At 41.7% G+C, this 21,221-nt stretch overlaps 1 protein-coding gene across 1 annotated transcript in view; it reads left to right on the top strand.

Moving 5' to 3' along the window:
- Positions 1-304: 304 nt before the first annotated feature.
- HECA (HECA ribonucleoprotein granule regulator) overlaps positions 305-21,221 on the top strand; it is a 44,245-nt gene continuing 23,328 nt past the window's right edge. The window contains exon 1 of the mRNA XM_074333640.2: positions 305-721. Within this exon, the coding sequence (XP_074189741.1) occupies positions 451-721 (271 nt within the window). The 5' untranslated portion in view covers positions 305-450. The remainder of the gene's footprint in view (positions 722-21,221) is intronic.

Genomic DNA, 21,221 nt, shown 5'->3' with positions numbered 1-21,221 from the left:
CCCGGATGACGTCACTCGAAGGTGGCCGACTCAGCGCGGGCGTGACGTCACGCGGGAGGGCCCGTCCGCTGTGAGGTCACCTGGTGGGCGCGGCCAGGCCGAATCCCCAGTACCGTCACGGACGGGGGGCGGGGCCAGAGCGTGTCAGCGAAGCCGAATCAAAACAAGCGGGAGACCCGCCTTTTCCCTCCTGCTCGGGAGCGTCTCGCTCGCGCCCCGAGCCCGTGGCGCCCGCGCGGCTGCGAGCCTCGGGTGGCCGCGCGCCGGCTCCAGGAAGCCGGGTAGGGCGCGGCGGCCGGGATGGCGCGGCGCGGGCCGCGCGGCTAGACGGGCGCTGAAGGAGACCCCGGCCCACTCCCTCCATTCTCCCCGTCCCGGAGCCGGCTGCCGGGAGCGGCCGCGCCGTGGGGAGCCGCCTTCGCTGACGCCGGACACCTGGACGCTCCCGAGATGCCCAACCCCAAAAACAGTAAAGGCGGCCGCAAAAACAAGCGCGCCAACAGCAGCGGGGACGAGCAGGAAAATGGAGCCGGGGCCCTGGCAGCGGCGGGCGCGGCGGGCGCGTCGGCCGGGGGGGCCCTGGCGGCGGCGGCCGGCTGCGGAGCGGCGGCAGCGGGCGCGCCGGGCACCGGGGGCGCGACGGGCACCGGAGGCGCGGGGACTGGTGCCGCCAACGCCGCGGCCGCCGCGGGGGCTGCAGCCGCGGGCGACGCCAAGAACGGTAAGACGGGGCTGGCGGGGCGAGCGCCAACTTCCTCCTCGACGGGGTCGTCGCGGTGGCTGGGCCCTGGGTGGCGCGGGCGATGCGTGGACAATGCGAGTCAGGAAGTGCTCACCCCGCCCCTCCGCCCCGCCGTGGCTGCCCCTTCCCGGTCCCCACGCCTGACGGCGACGATAGATCTGCAGCCCCTGCCCAGTGTTCGCGCCGCGCACAGGTCGCGCGCCCTGGGCAGCCTGCGCCCCAGACTCCGAGGGGCGCCCGGGTGCCCGGCTGCGGCAGCGCTACCCTCGGGCCCTGCTGGTGGTGCCCGCGCTGGCAAAGCCGAGTGTGTGCTCCGGGCCGGGAGGGAGGGAGGGAGAGAGGAAGGAAGGAAGGAAGGGAGGAAGGGAGGAAGGGAGGAAGGAGCTGCCCAAGTTGAGAAGAATGATCCGATTGAAAACTTAGGCAACCAGTTCATTCTTCCCTGTGCTTCCTTCACCCACCCTCCTTACTTCTCCCCCCCTCCACCTCCACGGCGAATAGCCTTCAATCCCAGCAAATCCGGGCTTGCTGTGTCGATTGCCACAGGTGAAGAGGCCCCGAGACATTTTTCACTGTAGGGCGTGTGTGTGTATGTGAGTGTGTGTGTGTGTGTGTTCGTTCTTCTGTTCTCTTGCTCGCTTGAGGAAGGAAGAGAATCTGAATTTGACTTCCGTTCTCAGCCTGGAGTTTAAAAAAAAAAAAAATCATCCTCTATTTAATTCTGTTTCACATTTTTAGAAGGAAGCCTAATAGTCGTAGGTAGTGCCCGAATGCACCTTTTGAGGGGGCACTTACTGAAATAGTGAAAATGTGACAGGATTGCTCTTGTCACTGCAAAGATAATAGTTTTCCTTACAGGGTGCAAACACTTTTTACTTACTTGGACAGTTCCTTTGAAATCCTCTGGTCAGGCAATTTTTCAGGGAAGGGAGTACAGATAGGTTATAATGGAAGGAGATTGAGATCTTTATTTCTGGCTTTTAACTTGTAGCTTTAAGCTTTTGAGACAATACTTTATGTAGATATGTCACTTTTTAAACAGAGCACCTGCACTTAACACCACAGTGAAGTGTTGCCTATTAGAAATAGAACCTTAAGCCCTTTGGCTGTGTCAGTAACAGGGAAATAGGAAGTTTCCCAAACTTACCACATTGGTGAATGTTTGGTAATACAATTTTTGGCCACACTACCTTCTCCATGTTCTTTGTTTTCTTAACTCTAAACTTCATTTTGGTATTGATGTGATTGAGGGGAAGGAAGACAGACTCCTGGCTCAGGCATTTACAACTTGATAGCATCTTGGGAAGGTCAGTCTTTCTGAGCCTCAATTTCCTCGCCTGTAGAATTCAAAAAAAGAAATGTATTTATTATATAGGCCCCCTCATAGCGTTATTGTAAGGCTCAGTCAGAGGGGAGTTTAGTAAAGTTCCTCAAGAAAAATAAGTGATCGACAATGATCGCTCTTGTTCATCCAAAAATTAAGCACTTGCAGTGTTACAAATACTGTGTTAAGTATTCAAGGATACAGTGGTAATTGCGAGAGAGGACATCCTGGTCCCCGTGGAGCTTGCATTCCTGTTCTGACGGTGGTTGTGGCTTATCCTGTTATGTTTTGTCTGTATGGAAGTGTCAAGTTGGCTCTTTCCTTCTTTCTTCAGAAGACTGGACTGTTTTAAGGTGGTGTGAGGAAATTTTTTTCTTAGGCTGGTGGTGTCTCCTCATTTGTAAACGTTGATCTGGTTATGGTGTTGCTAGTATTACTCTCCTTGGAAGTGGCAGAGTCAGGTATATTTAGTAGTTATGTATATATCTGTGTAAAGCTATGTATTTCTGATTTGGAGCTTGTTTTATTAATTGAACAGGGGAAAGAGGGAAGAAATGGGCCAAACATTGCCATAATCAGGATTAGAGAAGGTACCAACTGAGGTTTATGATGCCCATCTCTTGATTCTGACGTGGTGTGCAGTCTCAGTGAATGCTCCACCTTAATTTGAAGACCCTCTCACTGCAGTTGATGAGAACTGAAGATGGATGCTGTGTGCAAAATTGATAAAGAAATTACAAATGCATTTTGTTTTACCATTTAAAGCTGTGCATTATAATATGGGGTGGGAGGATTGACATTGCTGAATTTTTAAAGGCAGGGGCAACAGATATGTGCAAACTCTCAATCAACTGATAAGGCCCAGTTTTTGATTTTTAAAATGATATTAATGGGACTATTATAGTATTTCTAAGTAGATTTCGGTTTTTTACTTAACTGTGACATTAGACTTTGTGATTATGAATATTACAAATCAAACAATTCTTCCAAGGATGTAGTAGATCTGCGTTCTGTTGAACTTTTAAGTGGTTTGTTCTCACTGTTTGAGTCAGTTGTGATCTACATCTGCAAGAATGAAACTTAATGACTTCACTTGAAGCTAATAATTTTTATTTGTAGTTATTTGGAGTTTATAGAATGGTTTTTATGTCTTGTAGTTCCTGGGCAGTGTGGTCACCAGGGCAGGGTAATATTAATTCTTATTTTTTCACTGTTTGTCAGTAGACATAGATATCTACTTATTCTATAAAAGAGGATTGCTAGCTAGGGAAAGCTTGGGGAAGCTATGGTGTGGTTGTAGGTGAAGAAGTTGAACCAGTTACAGTTGTGCATCTTGGGTAACTTGAATATTAATTGTAAAGACTTTGTACCCCAATAAGAAATTTAATAGTATTTTTAGATACTGTCTGTATATGTTTTTACCATTTTTTCTGCTATTTTGCCAGTCATGAAGCATTTTGCAGGGATTGGAGTAAAAGATGATGAATCACAATTTTCCTCCTACGTAGTAAACATCTGTATGCATATATTGTATGTAGTACTTTTTTTTTTTTCCAGGAAAGTGCAGCTCACAGTGGCCCATGTGGGGATCAAACTGGCAACCTTGGTGTTATCAGCACCACGCTCTAATCAACTGAGCTAACTGGCCACCCCCTCTATGTAGGTGGACAAGATTTGCCAATTATTATTTTTAGGATTTAGTCATGCAGGAGATTATAACTGTGTAGTTTCATTCTGGAATTCTGGTTCCATTAGACCTCCACATTTTTTTTTTTTCTTTTTTTGCTTTAGGCCTAAAAGTATATAAACCCTTGATCATTGTATCTAGTTTTCAGTGGGCCTGGATCCCAAGTCCTTTTATAAATTCCTGTTTTCTGGATGACGATGGTTCACCACTCCATTTATTCCTGACTGCCACCATAACCCCTCGGCTGCTGAGTCTGCTTAACTCATTCAACAGCTCTTTCTAGGAGTCGGACTTAGTTTACATAGTGATTGGCTTTGCAACGGGTAGACCTAGATTCACATCCTGCCTCCTCAAATTGCTTGCCATATGATCTTGGGCAAGTCATTTGACTTCTTTGAGCCTCAGTTTCTGCATATTTAAAATGGGATTATAGTACCTACCCATATATATATAGTAAGATTTCTATCTCTGTTATATATGTAATATATATTTCATGCATATTATATATAGATGTATATAAAGATGGTGCCCAAAAAATGTATACACATTTTAAGAAAGGAAAAGACTATTAAAATTGTAATATTCATTATATACTGATAGCAAAAGATAAATACAAGTCACGTTGACTTCTGCAATTACAAGAGGTGCTCAAAGTGGTTACCATCAGCATCCAGACACTTCGGATTACAGGGAACTACTGCTTGAACAACGTTGACCAAAGTGTCCACTTGCATACATTTTTTTGGCACCGTCAGTATATGTAAACAATGCCTGACTTATAAAATGAGCTTATTGAGTGTTACCATTTGTCTTAAATCCTGGAAATAGTCTCTGTGATGGAGATTTATTTGTAGAAGGTTTACTGGGGTTGCTCTTGACATGATTAGTAGTTGGGGTAGTGAGGGAAGGAGGCTTGGGCAGAGGGAGGAGTTAAACCGTGATGAAGTTATAACTGAGCTCTGGAGCTGGGATGGCCCTGCAGAGTTATCTCACCTGGGGGAATGGGGGGAGACCCTGTAAACCTCCCCTCCCCCACTGACTAGTCGTTTGGACATGGGCTGCCCCCAGGAAGAGGGTATGACCTGGGGCTGGCATCTCTTTGCTGGGAGCCTTTGGCTTCCAGTGTAGGAGAGCAGCTCTTACGCTCCTAGCATTATGGGTTTCTTCACTTAGACCTCTAGTGCCATTCACCCAAAAATGCAGGTGTGGGATAATAGTTCTCACTACGACTAAATAGGCTTGGTGGTCCAGGCTGCGAGTTAACCACCATTATAACATTGTTTTGATGGCAAAATGTGTTCAGAATGCCATACACCTGTGTACAAATATTGGCGCACCATCTGTTCCCTATAAACAAAATTTGTAGTTTTCTGCATACGTAAGCCACTGAACACACTTTTTATAACCCCAGGTTTGTAGTATATTTTAAATCGGTTCTCTTTTTAGGTTTACTTGAATTCTTATTACATTTTAAATTAGTTATATCCATTGGAAGGAAAATAAGAGTGTTTGCCAGCTGTTTATTTTCAAATCCAGGAATATTTATTGAGGGAGTAAGGTACGTAAAGCACCATTGTGATCTTGGAAGACATTTTCTTCTTGTCTTATCTAGAAATTACTTTTGTCAGGTTTTTAAAAATATCTGCTACTTTTGGACTTTATCTTTTAGAAATCCACCTTTGTAATGGGCATTGGTAGAAAATATTGCCTCATCCATCAAAGCTTCATCTTGTGTGCTTTGTCTGTTACAGTAAGAACTACTCTGTGCCTGCTAATGGTGTTTTATGCACAGCCCTTACTCTTTCTCTCTTACTTGTTACAGGACCTGAGGTTAAATTCTAGAAACTAAACCTTCATTGTCAGCTTTCTTGTAAGTCCAAAAATATGTGTCATTCTGTAAAGAATTGAAAACAGGAGATAAAACTAGGAAATCTCTTGTAGCTTAAGCCTTCTATGAATTTACTCCAGGCTTTTAGCAATGAACAATTTAAAGAACTTGAAGGAAGACTTTAAGACTTTGGGGGGAAAAAATGTCCCGATTGATTATGATCCCCAGCTCTTTGGCATTTTTAAGGGATTGATTTAATTAAAAATACTTCGTCATTTCATTATTTTACCAGTCATAAAATGGGCATTGTGGAAAAAATGAAAAAAATAATAATGAAAGAAGACAGGCAAAGTTCTTTTTGGCTCTCTAGTCAAGCACATAATCCCACTAGTTAGATCACCATTGTTAACATTTTGATATATATTCTTGTAGCCTTCAAATTTTTGTCTTACAGACTTTTAAAACTACATACAGTTTTTTAAAAGAGAGGGTCATGTGTTTTATAATCTGCTGTTTACACGTAGAATATTTTGCGGACATTTTAGCAGAGCAGTAAATGAACAGGTATGTCACTTTCTATTTTTTTTCAAAGAAAAATGACAACAGCCAATAGGGAACCTACTTATTCTTCAACTCCAATTTTGTTTTCTTTAAATTTAGAAATAACTTACTGATTTACTATTTTAAACAAACCCTCCCTTTCCCCTTGAAATGTTTACCATCTACTCGTGCTGAATCCCTTCGAGGAGATTGCTCCAGCGTATATCTCCAGGTCCTCGCTTTGCTCCTTTTACCCAAAAATGCAAAATACAATTCATCGACATCACCATTTTTAATGATTGCATAATACGCCATCATATGTCTGCATCTTGGATAATTTGATCATTCTGCTATTGTTTGATATTTCAGTTCTTATTCATACATCTCTGGGCATTATCCAATTACTTCCTTAGGATGAATTCTTACCTGTGGACTTGCTATGTCAAAGGATATGCATATGACTTTTAATGCATGCTGACAGATTGTCTTATAAAAAGGTTGTACCAGTTTGACCGTGCTGTAGTCAGAGTGCCCCTTCCCTATGGCCTAGTTCTTGTTGTTTTAAAGGCATGCTGGAGAATTACTGGTGCCCCATAATGTCTCAGCAATAGGAGGGCCTCGTTTGGTTGAGTACCTGGAGCAGCTGCTGCCATACTTTGGGGAATCCCTGCTGGGGACTTCTGTGCTCTTTGGTGATTTGGTGCCAACAAGAATGCAACAAAATATCTAATAATGATGACTGATATTTTAGCAGTAATAGTGAGTAGAGGTAAGAGCATAGGCTTTTGAAATTCAGTCTGTACCATTATTCTAAGCTTAAGTAAGGCCTAGGATTTTTAAAGTTCTGGTCAAAAAGTATGTGTTTTGAGTAGATCTGTGTGTAAACTGAGGTGCCACAACTTACTAGCAAAGTGACTTTGGGGCGAATTATTTAACCTTTTTTCACCTCTATTTTCCAAATGCAACTCTTTGGAGTGTTTTCAAAGATTAGCACAAATATATATGAAAAATCTTGGCACAGGACCCGACAGATGTGGGCACTGTCAACAATAGCCTATATAAGTTGCGTGATTTGTTCAACCTTATCCAATAACAAAACTTGTCGAACTATTATGCTGTTGAGAACAGATACTGAGAGACAGTAAGACGGTGGTGAAGGGTCTGTGAATATTACTATAGAAAAAGACCGGTATACAAGTTTTTAATATAAGCTTTGATTTAACTGTAAATGATCTTCTTCCCTCATTACCTCTCTCTAATCATGGTTTACCTGGAAAAATCAGATGATTTAGTAAGAAAAAAAGAGAGAAAGTAGAAAGCAAAGTGTGAAAACTGTTACATCTTCCTTTCTTCATTCATTCACTTATCCATCTCATACATGTGAGTGTGTATTGTTTGCCAGGTAGTATATTAGGCTCTGGAATTAGGGATCACAGGGACAGAAGAATTGGGCCCACAGGGATTTTGGTCTAGTTGGGAGACTTTATAGAAACAAGTGCAAGTCAAGTTATTACATGTACTGCCCCAGGGCAGCTATAAAATAAAGAGCAGGAGCTTCTGAGATGGTAAAATATTAGATTAAATATGGGGATTGGATGTGAAGATACAGAGAAATGAAAGGAGCATGTGGAGTTGAAGAGTCCCCGAGAGGAGGTAAGGAGCTCAGGGTGTTCTTCAGGGGTCAGCCAGGGTGGACGTTAGGGGAATTACATGGAGGCCCTCCCATCTCCAAACAACCAGCAGCAAGTCCATTTGTTAGTTCATTGTTCATTTGTTTGCTTAGTCATTGTTTTGTTCATCTACGCACTCATCCATGTACTAAACATTGGTCACCGTGTTTCCCCGCAAATAAGACCGAGCCGGACCATCAGCTCTAATGCGTCTCTTGGAGCAAAAATTAATATAAGACCCGGTCTTATTTTACTATAATATAAGACCGGGTATGGTATAATATAATATAATATAATAAATATAATATAATATAATATAGGACCGGGTCTTATATTAATTTTTCCTCCAAGAGACGCATTAGAGCTGATGGTCCGGCTCGGTCTTATTTTCGGGGAAACACGGTATGTGCTTACTGTCTTCTAAGACTGGAAGCATAATGTTGAATTATATTGGAGGTGTTAGAATGTACAGCCCCATGGGCTCTTGGTGAAGCTGGGACAGAGACATGTATGTAAACACTGGGAACCATGGTAATGTGCTGTGTATACTCAGTGGAAAAAATAGTTTGTTTCCTGGAGGAGGGGACAGTTGAGCTGAGTCTTGCAGGAAGAGAAGCAGTTAGCTCTGAAAACAGCGGAAGGATGTTTCAAGCAGAGGGAGGTAGGCAAGAGCCTTGGTTCTGGTTGCTGCCAGGAGTCTGTATCTGATGTGAGGTAACCACTGGTGCGGCAGGCGGACCCAGACAGTCAGATACGGATGCTTTGTAGCCAGTGCAGAACCATACCTGCGGTTTGTCAGCAGGGGCATGGTCAGCTGAACCTGTGGAAGGGAATAATCGTAGGTGGTTGACAAACTTGTAAAGTTACTGTACATTTTAACAGAATGGGTATTTTGGCAATGTTGCTTTTGATACAGCTAGTCAGGGATTTGTGGTCCAACCAGTCCTCAGATCCTTGATTGTGACTTTTCAGCAAAGCAGTGAATGGACAGTCTGCACAGCAGGCTGATAGCGTCCCGGCACCCACGGCTGCTGTGAGCAGTCTGTCTTAATTGTGGGCACCAGCATTCCTGTGCTTCTGAGCCATGGGGGGCTAGCTAATTGAAGTTAACTTCAGAGAACCGAACGCCAAGGAGGGATTGGGCCCATCTGAGCAGAAAGGCTTTTCTCTGGAGGGAGGGGAGTGTCCCTATGGTTTATTTTTCATGCTTTGGTACAAAGTGTATATCTCTGTGCCAGCTTGGACTAATTATCTTGGTTTGTCATTTTATTTTTATCATCAAATCAGTTTTAAAACAATAAACTCTGGTGAGGGGAATATCATGGTTTTGTACAAAGTGACTGTGTGTGTTTTAATTCTGTATATTTCAGAGAGCTTCCAGTTCTCAGTGGTTGGTGAAATAGCAACTTGATTTATTTAATCAACATGATGTTTTAGCTTGATTGTACTTGAGAGGTTTTTACAAACTGGCAAAAAGTGGGCAGCATTTTTAATACTTAATAATTATTTGTACTGATTTATTAGAAGTAGAAAGGGAAAACAAATTATTTCTGCTAAATTATACTTATGACGATAATACTTGAAAAAAATTGAAGAGTTAGAAATAAAGATTAAGAGGAAGTTTAAAGAAAAGTGAGGGAAGAGGAAGACTTAAAGAGGAAGTGTTATTCATTAATCATAATTATTTACACTGCAATTAATAAGAAAGTTAGTATGGTTCTCACATACACTCATAATACAGTGTATTTCATAGATTTAAATTGTCAGGGAGGAAAAGCTTACCATCTACCCTCTTAGGTTCAGTATTTGGGGGCCTGCAAATTAAACTGACCAAAGATAGATTAGGAAGACAGACTTAATCACAGAAAAATGTGACTCAGAGGCACCACGGGTTAGAATTTGTGGCTTATATATCATCTTAATAGGAGAAGGGTGACTTATGGGAAAACAAATAACTTCTTAATAGAAGGGGAGGGGAAGGGTACCTATAGGCAAACAAATAACTCTTTGGAAAGATATTATAAATGAGTCCTTAGAGAACACATGACAGCTATGATAGTTTTGTGACAATGTCTGTTTAGATGTAGTGTGGAGACTCATCTCTGGTGATACAACTCAATCCTGCCTGGTTGCTCCTAGGGAGGGGATTTATGACAATTGAGTTATTTTGAGAGGTCCTGTTTAAGGCAAATGAGAGATTTCAGGAACTCCAGTGCCTTCAGCTCAAAATAATTTTTAGGCCGTAGTGGCATATTCTGGACCCCTTCAAAATATATTGCAGCTCAAATCACATTATCCCCAATAATAGCAATTACAGATAGTCAGATAACAAAAGACAGTGTCATAACGCAGTATTTCTATTTTTCATTTTATTGGAAGTTTATTAGAAATAGATAGCCTTAAGGCATATGCCTTTATAGAGCTTGTAAAGGGGATGACTCGAGGCAAAAATTAGCAGGATATCAAATTGCTTATGTAAGCAAGGGAGATATTTGCTAAATATAAAATGCATATTTTTCCCTAGGGGTAAGCTTCACTTTGATGATACTTTAGATTATGTCCCTTTAAGTTAAAGCATCTCAAGAGTGTCTTTCAACATTAATGTTGAAACTGAATCACAAACTATTTTAGGTTTTTAAATGAGCACTCCTGAATGTGATGATGATTTGCGTATAATATTTAGTAGAACTTTGTTATAACACAAACTCAGTGTCTGGGCAGAAGTGGAAACTGGGGAATGGACAGAAGCAAGTTCTGGCTATTTTTGATTGGCAGCAGGTGCAGTCTGTAATCTGAGAGACTGAGCCTGGGATGGCTTGTTACTGAACAGACAGTGCTGCCAGAGCCATGTGGAGAGCCTGGCATTGAGAATAGGAAGTGTCCTCCAGTAGTGGAGGCAAAAATGTGCATATCTAACGTGGAGCAGGTCCAAGAATTCTTCCAAATGGTTTCAGCTCCTCAGGTCTCTTCTTACTGCGTAGTGCTTACACGTGGCAGGAACGGTAGCCCTGTAGTGGTACGGTTCCACTATAATAGGCCTTTGGTTTGGAGGTGCGGGTGATGGTTTGCAATATAGAAGCAAATGAGGTTAGATTCCTGGGTGGTAGGTGTGTTGGGGCTGCAGAACCCATAGAATCCACAGAAAGACGAGGCCGTTCCTGACGATAGGAATGATGATGATACTAGTGCTCTTTATTGAGAGCTTCCTAAAACCAGGAGTGACACCCAGCAGTCTGCAGTGTGCATTTGAGGACAAGGACAGTGAGCTCCACAGAAGGCCACCTCCCCTCCTACAGAGAAGGTACGTGTCGGGCGGGGAGGCGTACCCGACTCGACGCCACAGCTGGATCCTACCTGACTGATGTTGGATTCATCTTGAGTGACACACGTGTGCATGAAGAGGACTTAAATTCAGTATAAAAACATCAAGGAAGCAATAGAGCCATTTAAATTACTTTTAGAAGGCCTCATGCTTATCATTCTGGCACTTGAATAGAAGTTAAATTTGTAAAACAACGCTAGAGCGAGGAGGCACCTTGCTCACACATTGTACACTCAGGGTGACCTGATTCCTTCTCTTGATAGGACTTCCTGCTCTTGAAATTGTGGAGATTGTGCACATTTGAGTGGACACTTGCTGTTCTTAATGGATCACAGTTCACAACTAGGAACTGATTATCTTCTTCAGGCTAAAGTCCTAGAAGTGGGATGACTGGTCACAAGGCCTCTGGGGTTTCAGACTTTGATTCATGTTGCCAAACCACGCTCCACAAAGCGTCTGTTACAGCCTTTTTACGCTAACGCTGGCCCTGCATGGAGGGCTGCTTTGTTTACATTCCTCAGCATGGAGTTTGATGACCATTTTCACCTTTGCCAGTCAGACAGATGAAAAAACGCACAGTCCCTTGTTATTTTTATTTGCATTTGTGGGCTTATCAGTGAGTGAGTGTCTTTTACTATATGTATTGCTCATTTGTATTATTTTCCTGTTTGTTCTTTATGCCCATTTTACTAATGGGATATTTGGGTTCTTAGTGATTTGCACAGTCTGTATATTCAGGATACTTCCTGATGTACGTTTTCCCAGGTTTATGGTTTGTGTTTTTGCTCTGTTTAAGATGTTCTCATTGGTTCAAAATGTTACAGTTTTGTATGATCACACAACATCCTCATAGAGTAGAACCTGAAGGGGAAGACGGGGAGAATGAGGAAAGCTGCATGAAACAGTTCGCAGGAAAAGTAAGTGGTTTGGGCGTGACGTAAGGTTAGTGACTGGGTTCGTTTGGGTATCAGTGCACGATAACACTGTTACACTTGTGGAGCTCTGTTTCCTTTTGGTATTTACTTTTGGAGACTCTGTGTGCAAGTCCTGCCACCCTCCCTGAGCCTTCACTTCCCTGACCACTATGTCCAGTTGACAGCTGAGCTCCAGGGCTCAACATCCTCCGCTTCTTGCACGTTTCTAAATCCCGTGCAGGTTTTATTCCAGCCAGTTCCAAGGACTTTGAAACTTATAGATAAAGGCCCATTATTTTCTTATCGCCTCTTCTCAACAACCAAGCTGCAAACTGAGGCCTCTTATAGGCTAAATTGCCCATAAACCTCCTTGTGATAAGAAACTTAAATGCTGAATCATAAGAAAGTTCTCATTTTTCTCATTCTGGCACTTGGATTGAAATTACATTTGTATGTTAATAAAATGAGAACATAGCACTCAACTGAAACACGAGTTTATTCACACCCCGTACATCATGCTGATCGGTCAGCCATTGTGCCTTCTCAGATGTCTGAGACTTGGAAAAGGTTCCCAAACTCATTGCTTGTTCTAAAGAGTGTGAGATTTGAGATTTGGTTAATAGCTTGGGAGCTGCCATTTTGCAAGGCCAGTGAACCTTTCTGAGCCCAAATGTTTTCTTATCTGTAGAAAGGGAGGATAACATGATATTGTTTGTGACTGCCTTTCAAACAAACTGTAAAGCTGTTGGAAAAAGCAAATAGTTGTGTCACGATTTAGCGCTTCAGTGTTTTCTAGCTGGGTTTTTGGTTTTCAGTTTGTCATGTGGTAGTGTGGCTGCTTCCCAACTTGTGATGAAATGCACTCTGTGATTTGTTGGAAGAACTCAGGGCAGACCTTTGCTTTCCCCCATGGGAGTTTGCAGCAATGTAACTCTCCTAAAATCCTTATTCTGCCTCCTTTAGGGAGCCTTTAGTTTCTCTTCCAGTGCAGATCTGGGAGCATTTGCTGTGTGGATTTTCCCAGAGACTGCTGTGCTTGCCTGCTGGTCTCAGGGCAAGTCAGCTCCTTAAGTGAGTTGAGCCCTTCTGCAGTTTCTGCAAAGGCCTTTCTGACCCCGAGTGGGGAAGCACTGTGACCGCGGAAGCCTTGGGGAGGGTTCTTTCACCAGTGTGAGTATAGCTGACTTGAGGATTGTTTTGCTGTGATCTGTGAATCATCCTGTCCCCAGGTTTCACCGTAACAGCAGATTCCACTGTGATTTTAACTATTTGATCAACAGAGCCTTGCTTTTGGCCTGTTAGATTGCATGATTTGCAGGTATGTGCCTGTACTTGTAATCAGGCCTCACATAGTTTGTATCTTGATTCACTTCAGGCCTTTCTGCTTTCTGCTCTTTACCTTCCTCTAGGGTCCAGTGAAATGGGAGTTTAAAGTGTCATAAAAGCATTGAAATGCTTACATATGATTTTAATTTGTTTCCCTACCTCCCTTTTAGATTTTGCATTTTATTTTAGGTTAAAGAAAAAGAAAACAAAGAACAAAGAAAACAAAACAAAAACAAACAGATTAGTGGTTACCAGTGGGGAAGTGGGGTGACGGGGGAGTAAAGGGAGGGTGAAACAAGTAAAGGGGGTCAGTTGTATGGTGAGGGATGGAAACTAGACTTTTGGTGGTGAACATGATATAATAGATGCAGACATCGATTTATAATGTTGCACACCTGAAACTTGCATAATGTTATAAACCAATGTTACCTCAAAAAATTGTTTAAAAAAAGAATTGTGAGTAAACCAAATTGTACTATGGATTTTTTTTCAGAATAACTTCTATAGGCATGCGATATTTGGTATGTATGTGTATTAGTGTATGTATGTAAATGCGTCAATATGCTTATATTGAATCATTGCTTTTCTTGGGATTTTGTTGATTAAAAACAATTTGTAAACTTCATCTTTGAGCTGTTCAGATTTGGAATTTTTTACTTTGGAATGAATCAGTTTTCTTCATAACTTATTTTTTAACATTCTGTGAGATATGTGATGTAAAGATTACGTGGAAGAATTTTTAAAGAATTAATTTGGAATGTTTTTCTCCAGATTTGGAACTCCAGTTAGGTTGGTGCAAAAGTAATTGCGGCTTTTGTAGTTATTTTTAACCTTTTAAACTGCAGTTACTTTTGCACCAACCTAATATTTAGAATTCATTTGGAATATAATCATATGTACATTTGTCTATATTTACATATTTTAATAGAGTTATATGTAATATGACAAATTCTCTTATGGCAAAAAGAAATTTCTAGTATTTTTGGTAACTCTTTTATAAATGGTATATTATTTTTTCCTTCTAGTTTAGAAATGAACAGTTTTGGGTCTTTGAGAGTGGTCATACTATAAACTTGTATCTGTGTTTCACAAGTTAGCAATGGGGAAAGGAGTGAATGTTTAGTTATAATGACATCACTGGTTTAATATATCAGTGGGGTCTAAACTTTGAGTTTCCTTTGCAGTAGGAAATTTTATGAAATACACTCTTGAAAACAAGTCATAAAACAAACTGTGCTGAGTGTACTTAGGTGTTGAACTGCTGGGCCAAGTACACGTGACTGATTCTTGTCTAGTTTTCGTTTTTACTGAGGTTTATATAAGACGTCGACGCGCCTCTCCTTTGACAAGTCTTTCCTTGTTGCAACAGATCCTGTAACTTGCTTGTTGGTTGCTGACAGCATCTGCCAATAGTGTGGCCCCCAGGCAAAGGCCTTGTCTTTTCTCCCTACATCCCAGCAGAGTGACTGCCGGGGGGTGGGTGGGGTGGGTGGGTGGGGGGATCGGTGGAAAGCGTTTTCCCACGTTTATTTTGAAGGGAAGGCAGGGGAGCAGAAAGAGTGTATTTTTCAGGGAGATCAGCAGGTCAGAAAAGGTACGTGGAAAACAAAGGTGAGGAAACGAAGTTAGCCACATTGTGCTGGGGTTTTAAAAACGGTGGTCTTCAAAATGGTCCTGGGAGGTGGCATGTTGACCCAGTCCCTTGACCCAAATGGGATTCAAGCAAGCCACGTTGAGCTCTGTTTCTCAATGTCAGTGCCTTTTCTGCTGCTCAATTTGGTAGTCTCCATACTGACAGCATAGTTTTTCTTTACATTCTTTCCAAGGGAAATTGCTTATTCTCATTGAATGACAAGTAAGCCTTTGCTTATGACATATTTTTTTCCTTTTTAGTTTTGCAGTTCTGTTCGCTAGAGTAGATTTACTTCATTGTCTATCTTTGTTTTTAAGGAGTGCAAAGATTGGGGTCAGGAAACCTTTATATTGTAATTCGGTTTAGGCCCTTGTGTCTTTTATTTGGTTTTCCTTATACCTAGTTTTTAAGTAATTCTGAGGATTAATATGAGTATTGAACATTTTGAATAAACTTTTGTATAACCAGATCATAGTAAGTAGTTGTATAATTTTGAGTAAGATGCTATTCCAAAGCATAGAACCACTTATTATGATCTGGTTACACAATGCCGTTGGTCACTGCCTCTCCTTATAAACTGGATCTATGCTCTTTGACTGGTCTGTGGTCCTGGGTGAGAAGGGAAGAGAGAAGTCCATTCACTAGTTAAGTGACCTTGGGGCGGATCACCTGGAAGTGGGCTCAGGAAGTGTTTGTAGAATATGAACCAAGGGATTACCTTATTTCTGTTCTGTGGAACTTTGGTATTTTTAAGAAACATTCAGGAAAAACTATGAAACCATTATCTTCATCCTGATATTCAGCCTAAACCAGGCTTATTTGGGGTCCATGTCCTTTTGGATATTGACATGGCCTCTGTTAGACAAAGAAAATACAAAGTTTCTACTTTATAGTCCATATTGATATAACATCAGAGTGTTGGAGTCAGCATGGAAATAAAAAATAGGTAAAATAGAAGTCTGTTGCTTTCTGTTTAGTTTGAGCTTGAGGCTGGGTAGGCTGGTGGGTTTTAATCGAATGTAAGAAATCAGTGTGTCTAGTGCTGGCGAGGCTGTGGAGGAAAGGGATCCCTTGTGCACTGTTGGTGGGATTGCAGATTGGTGCAGCCGCTATGGAAAACAGTATGGAGGTATCTCAAAAATCTGAAAATGGAACTACCTTATGACCCAGCAATTCCACTCCTAGGTATCTATCTATCGAGAGAAATCCAAAACTCTAATTTGAAAAAATTTATGCGCCCTTATGTTTATTGCAGCGCTATACACGATAGACAAGACATGGAAACAACCGAAATGCCCATCAGTAGGCGACTGGATTAAGAAATTGGTACATTTATACAATGGAGTATTACGCAGCCATAAAGAAGAAAGAAATCTTACCATTTGCAACAATATAGATGGACCTAGAGAACATTATGTTAAGTGAAATAAGTCAGACAAAGACAAATACCATATGATCTCACTTATATGTGGAATCTAAAGAAAAGAATAAATGAATGAACTAATCAGAAACAGTCTCAGACATAGAGGAAAAACAGGGTTGCTAGATGGGGGGTGGGGATAACGGGAAAGGTGAGGGGGTTAGAAAGCACAGTCAGTAACCACAAGATTACCACGGGGATACGAAAAACAGTTTGGGGAATATGATCAATAATGTAAAGATTTTGTAGGGTACCGATGGACACTTGTCTCATTAGGGAGATCACCTCAGGGATGATATAGATGCCTGATCACTGCACTGTACACCTGAAGCTGAAGCTGAACAATAATGAATGTCAACTATAATTACGTGTGTGTGTGTGTGTGTGTGTGTGTGTGTGTATATATATATACACACACACACACACACACACACATATATATATATAAAATAGTCACAAGAAGTGGAGTACAGCATTAGGAATAGAGACAGTGGAAATGTAACAGCCATATACGATGTCAGAGGGGTAGTAGATTGGGGGAGGGGATTATCACTTTGTGAAGTGTATAAATGATAAATGTCTAGTACATTGTTTTGTACACCTGAAATGAGTGGGTCTAGGAGAATAAACTGAATGTACTGACAGAATGTTAGAAACCCAAGTTGTTATAGTTTAAGGGTTCATTGTTTTTTTGGGGGGGCATGTGAAGCTTCCATGTTTATTTGGATAGAGTGGTTTGAGTAAAAGCCTTGTGTTTAAACCCTACTCTAAGCATAAAAACCGTTTAACTGAATATAATAACCATGTACTCAACTTGCTACCCACTTTGGAACAGTCTCACACACTAAAATAACATAAGGGAGGATAAACTAAACCAGATCGATATACTTAAGTGAGCTTAGTGTGGCTCCTATACTAATTGAAACAAAATGAGAAAATACTTTATGTATTGGACTAGTGTCTTTTAGAAATTTTTAGTAGACAAAAGGTCCCAAAATAGTTGAGAAAAATTATTTAAAAACCTTTTTAGTTTTCAGTTAAAAATAATACTCACCAGTTAATCCAGAAATGATTTTCAGACACTTAGTGAATTTGAGGTGTGATGTGGGGCACGAGCGGCCTGCAATTAACCTTCTAACTGTCCGGGTCCCCTCCTTCCCCGTCTAATCTGCTTTCTGCCACGCAGCCACCAGGGGGTCACAGCTGACGCAGAGGCAGAGGCAGAGGCTTTGCTTGTGGGCCGGTGGGTGATCAGGTGGAAAGTCTGAAGGAGGCCTAAGTGTGGAGCTCCCTGAACAAATCCAAATAACTTGGGGCTTCAGTCTGGGGGTTTTGAGGTTCCTGAATGTGTATACAGCATAATCATAGTGTAATTTTCAGAAGGCTGATTTGAAGGTGGTAGTCAAACTTTTTTGCTTGTGTGTCCCCTAGAAGAATTTGAAAAAAGAAGTCCTTCTTGAAACATTTAATGTTGTCACATCGTTGTTTTTTTAAAGGTTTACATAAACGCAGAGGATACAGTTTCTAGTTTATTGTAAACATTTTCATTTAAATGTATTTAAACAGTCCAAATATATTAGCTTGATAACCATTGTCGACCATTTAAAAATAAGTCAGATATTTTACATTTTTTCTTTATTTCTATTCAGTTCTTACCCAGAATTTTATCCTAAGAGTATTACTTTCTTGAAAGGCTTTTATTGATCATCCTATCACTTTTCTATAAAAAATGTATGTAAACTTACATTTATATTAAGAAGCTCTTCTGGAATGGCAGGGTAAGGACCTCTAGAAGTCTGCTTCTCCATAAAGGTAATGAAAACACTGGCAAAATGACCAAAATCAACTTTTTCAGAAATCTAGAAATTAACCAAAGGCTTCCAATAATCTTAGGAGTGTTTATTTAAGGGAAATGGCTGACTTGCAGTAAGAACAATGAATTTTGTTTGATTTGAGCTTCCTCTGTTGCCGCGCCCTCTTTCTCTCCCTTTGTGGTCACTTTAAAACAAGCAGCCTACCAGTCATTAGAGGGGGAAGCTCCCCCGAAAGCCGTAGACCCAGAGAATTGTCACCATTTGACTTGTTTGGAAGCTCCCTGATAAAGCCTCATTCAAAGAGCTTGTCTTTCCTTGAGCTGATCTAGAGACCATCCAGTGGTGACAGCCCCTTCTTGGGTGTCCGTTGAAAACAACTTGCAGCAGGTGCGTAACATGGCAGTTGCCTGCAGCAGTGATACCAGTTGGGACAAACAAGAAGTGGGCCAAACAGAATAGGATATTGTGGGAATGAGATGTCCACAGGGGGCTTTGAAAAACTCTGATATATTCCCGGTGCTTGAGAAGACCATGCAGGGGCAGGGCTGTGTGCATACCCAGGAGAGACCTTGGGGCTCTGCAGAAGCAGAAAGTAAAGCCTAAATCAGAGGTGTAAACAGTCGAAACATTGAAGTTGTGCCCTAACACACACACACACACACAGCCCTTTGGTGAGTTCGGGGTGGGAGCCTTACTGGGGTGGAGGCCTGGGTGATCAGAGAACACATGATGCACCCGAAAGGCATTCAGATTTACACGTCACAGCAACAACAAAAAACCTCGTACTGGTCTAATAAGACACACGTCAGGCCAAACCAGCCCACTGGAACTCTGCTGTAGAGCGGTGTGTGACATCATCTGTGCAGTCTTTCTTAAAAATTGTTTCTCTCAGTTGAGCTTTTGGAAGATACTGCACAGCAAGCAGTGAGTTATAGGCTGTGTTCTCTGACAGATACCTGGTCTGCACATGACCCATGTTGCCAGTTAATCATGCACCCATATGTTCCTGTTGGACAGACTGGGGAGGAACAGAGTCATTCGTCTTTTCAGCTGAGGCCGTTGGGAACCGTAGGTAAGGGGAGGGGGCCAGCTCCACTATGGAATTTGGTCTCCAGGCACCATTTGGGGCCCACCAAGAGAGAGAAGCAGGCCAGCGTTTTGGGGGTGCCATGCTGTAACTCAGCTGGTCAGTAGGGATCGCATGTAAAAATAGGATTTAGGAGTTTTGATTATGGCCACACTTTGAATATCTGTGCTGGCCAAGGGGAGGGTGTTGACAGGGTAATAAATCAAGTTCTGTAGTGTTTCAGAAGAGGCAAGGAAAATGCTTTAAAATTGGAATATAGTACTGAAGGGTGACAGGAAGTCTTTCCTGGAGTCTTTAAAAATGGGACAGTTTAACAACTGGACAGTTTCCCTGCCGTTATCTATATGCACATGTGTGCACACACTCATGCATGTAACATACACTCATACACTTTAACCTGGGGTTCTGTTCCCATCTTAACAGGTTGTGATTTGGTTCTGAGAGCTCTTGGACCCTCCTTCCCTTCAGGGTGAGTGCTGTGTAGTTCTCTGATCCAGCACCCTCAAGTTCTTGCTCTGTCCAGTTATTAGCTGACCACTGAGCTAACTGAACAGAAACTTAAGTGGCTGCCCATGCCAAAAAAATATAGACTTGACAGAATTAGTTCAGGGAAGTTACCAAATATAGACAGCAGCAGCAATAGCATTTCCTGGGAGGAGAGGGAATCAGATTTTTAGAATTGGCACCTTATGTTATTTAAAGGGTCTCGTTTTCAACAAGAAAAAATATAAGGTAGTCAAAGAAAGAGGAATGCGGCGGGGCTTACGATCTTACCATTTGCATCCCCTGTGCTAACTTCTGCCCTGGCCACATATCAGGGGTTCAAAACGTCATTTGATGTGACTCGCGTTGATCAGTCCCTGGTCGTAATTAGCTGATTTTCCGATCCCATGTATTTTCTTTCTTCTATAGTAAGTGTTTAACCCTGGTGTTTTTATTATGTCTTCTAGAACAGGGTCCTTATTAAATGACAGCTATTTAAGAAAGCCATTAATTTGTCCAAATGAGTGTTTATTAGTATCCTGGAAAATTTGAAGGCTCGTTCTTTATATATAATAAACCTGCTAAGAAAACTGACTTAGTCACAGACCAGATCACCTTGAAATGTTTCCTAGATGAAGTTTGTCTTCATAGGTTGTTAAAGTGTTTTGAGAATATAACTATATACATGTTGCAGAAGTCCAGATCTCTAGTGACCTATAGTCAAGTACTCACATTATCCTATATGTGACATTTTTATTATAATTCAGAGGATTTTGGTGTGTCATACCTAGTAAATTGGTGTTAAATCTAATCAGCACGTACTGATTTTAAAAATCTGGCTCAAATCTATAATATTTGCAGATGACAAACTTTTACCATTTTCATGATCAGTTGTGATGATGGAAGAAATTCAGGGTCGTAATGTACTGTATTGATATTCCCTGATTCAGTCCAGGAGCAGAAAAGAAGAAACTGGAAGAAAGCCTGCTGTCATCACACCTGTGCACAGAGTGTTACCAATATTTTGTGTTTCCAAATACTCATTTGTGTATAATTTTCTATATTTTTCATCATTTTGTTTACTCCAGTGTCTGAAAAATAAAGTCCTGCTAGACTGGTAAGCTTCAAAAATCCTGTGTCACTTTCAGCAGAAGATGCATGCATCGACGCCGAGCAGGGGCAGGGCTGATTACTGGGCCTGATCTTAGGTCTTAGAGAAGGGGGTCAGAGTTCCAAATGGTGGTGGCAGATTCAACTGGCCAACATTCAGAGTGACATGAGAAAGGGCATCCTATAAAGGACAGTTGTTTAGTGGCAGTTGTAAGCAAGGCCAAGACGGGGGTTCACAATGGGTCACGTGGTTAAAATTTAACTGTGAAGGAACTTGGTTAACAAAACCATTAACTCCTTTTTGAAGACTAGTTTGGGTTC

Source organism: Rhinolophus sinicus, chromosome 2, assembly GCF_057876585.1.
Source record: "Rhinolophus sinicus isolate RSI-liver-muscle chromosome 2, RSI-T2T, whole genome shotgun sequence".
In the NCBI taxonomy this organism is placed as follows: domain Eukaryota; kingdom Metazoa; phylum Chordata; class Mammalia; order Chiroptera; family Rhinolophidae; genus Rhinolophus; species Rhinolophus sinicus.
Note: the sequence above shows the minus strand (reverse complement) of the source record. Positions and strands in the feature narration are given on the sequence as shown.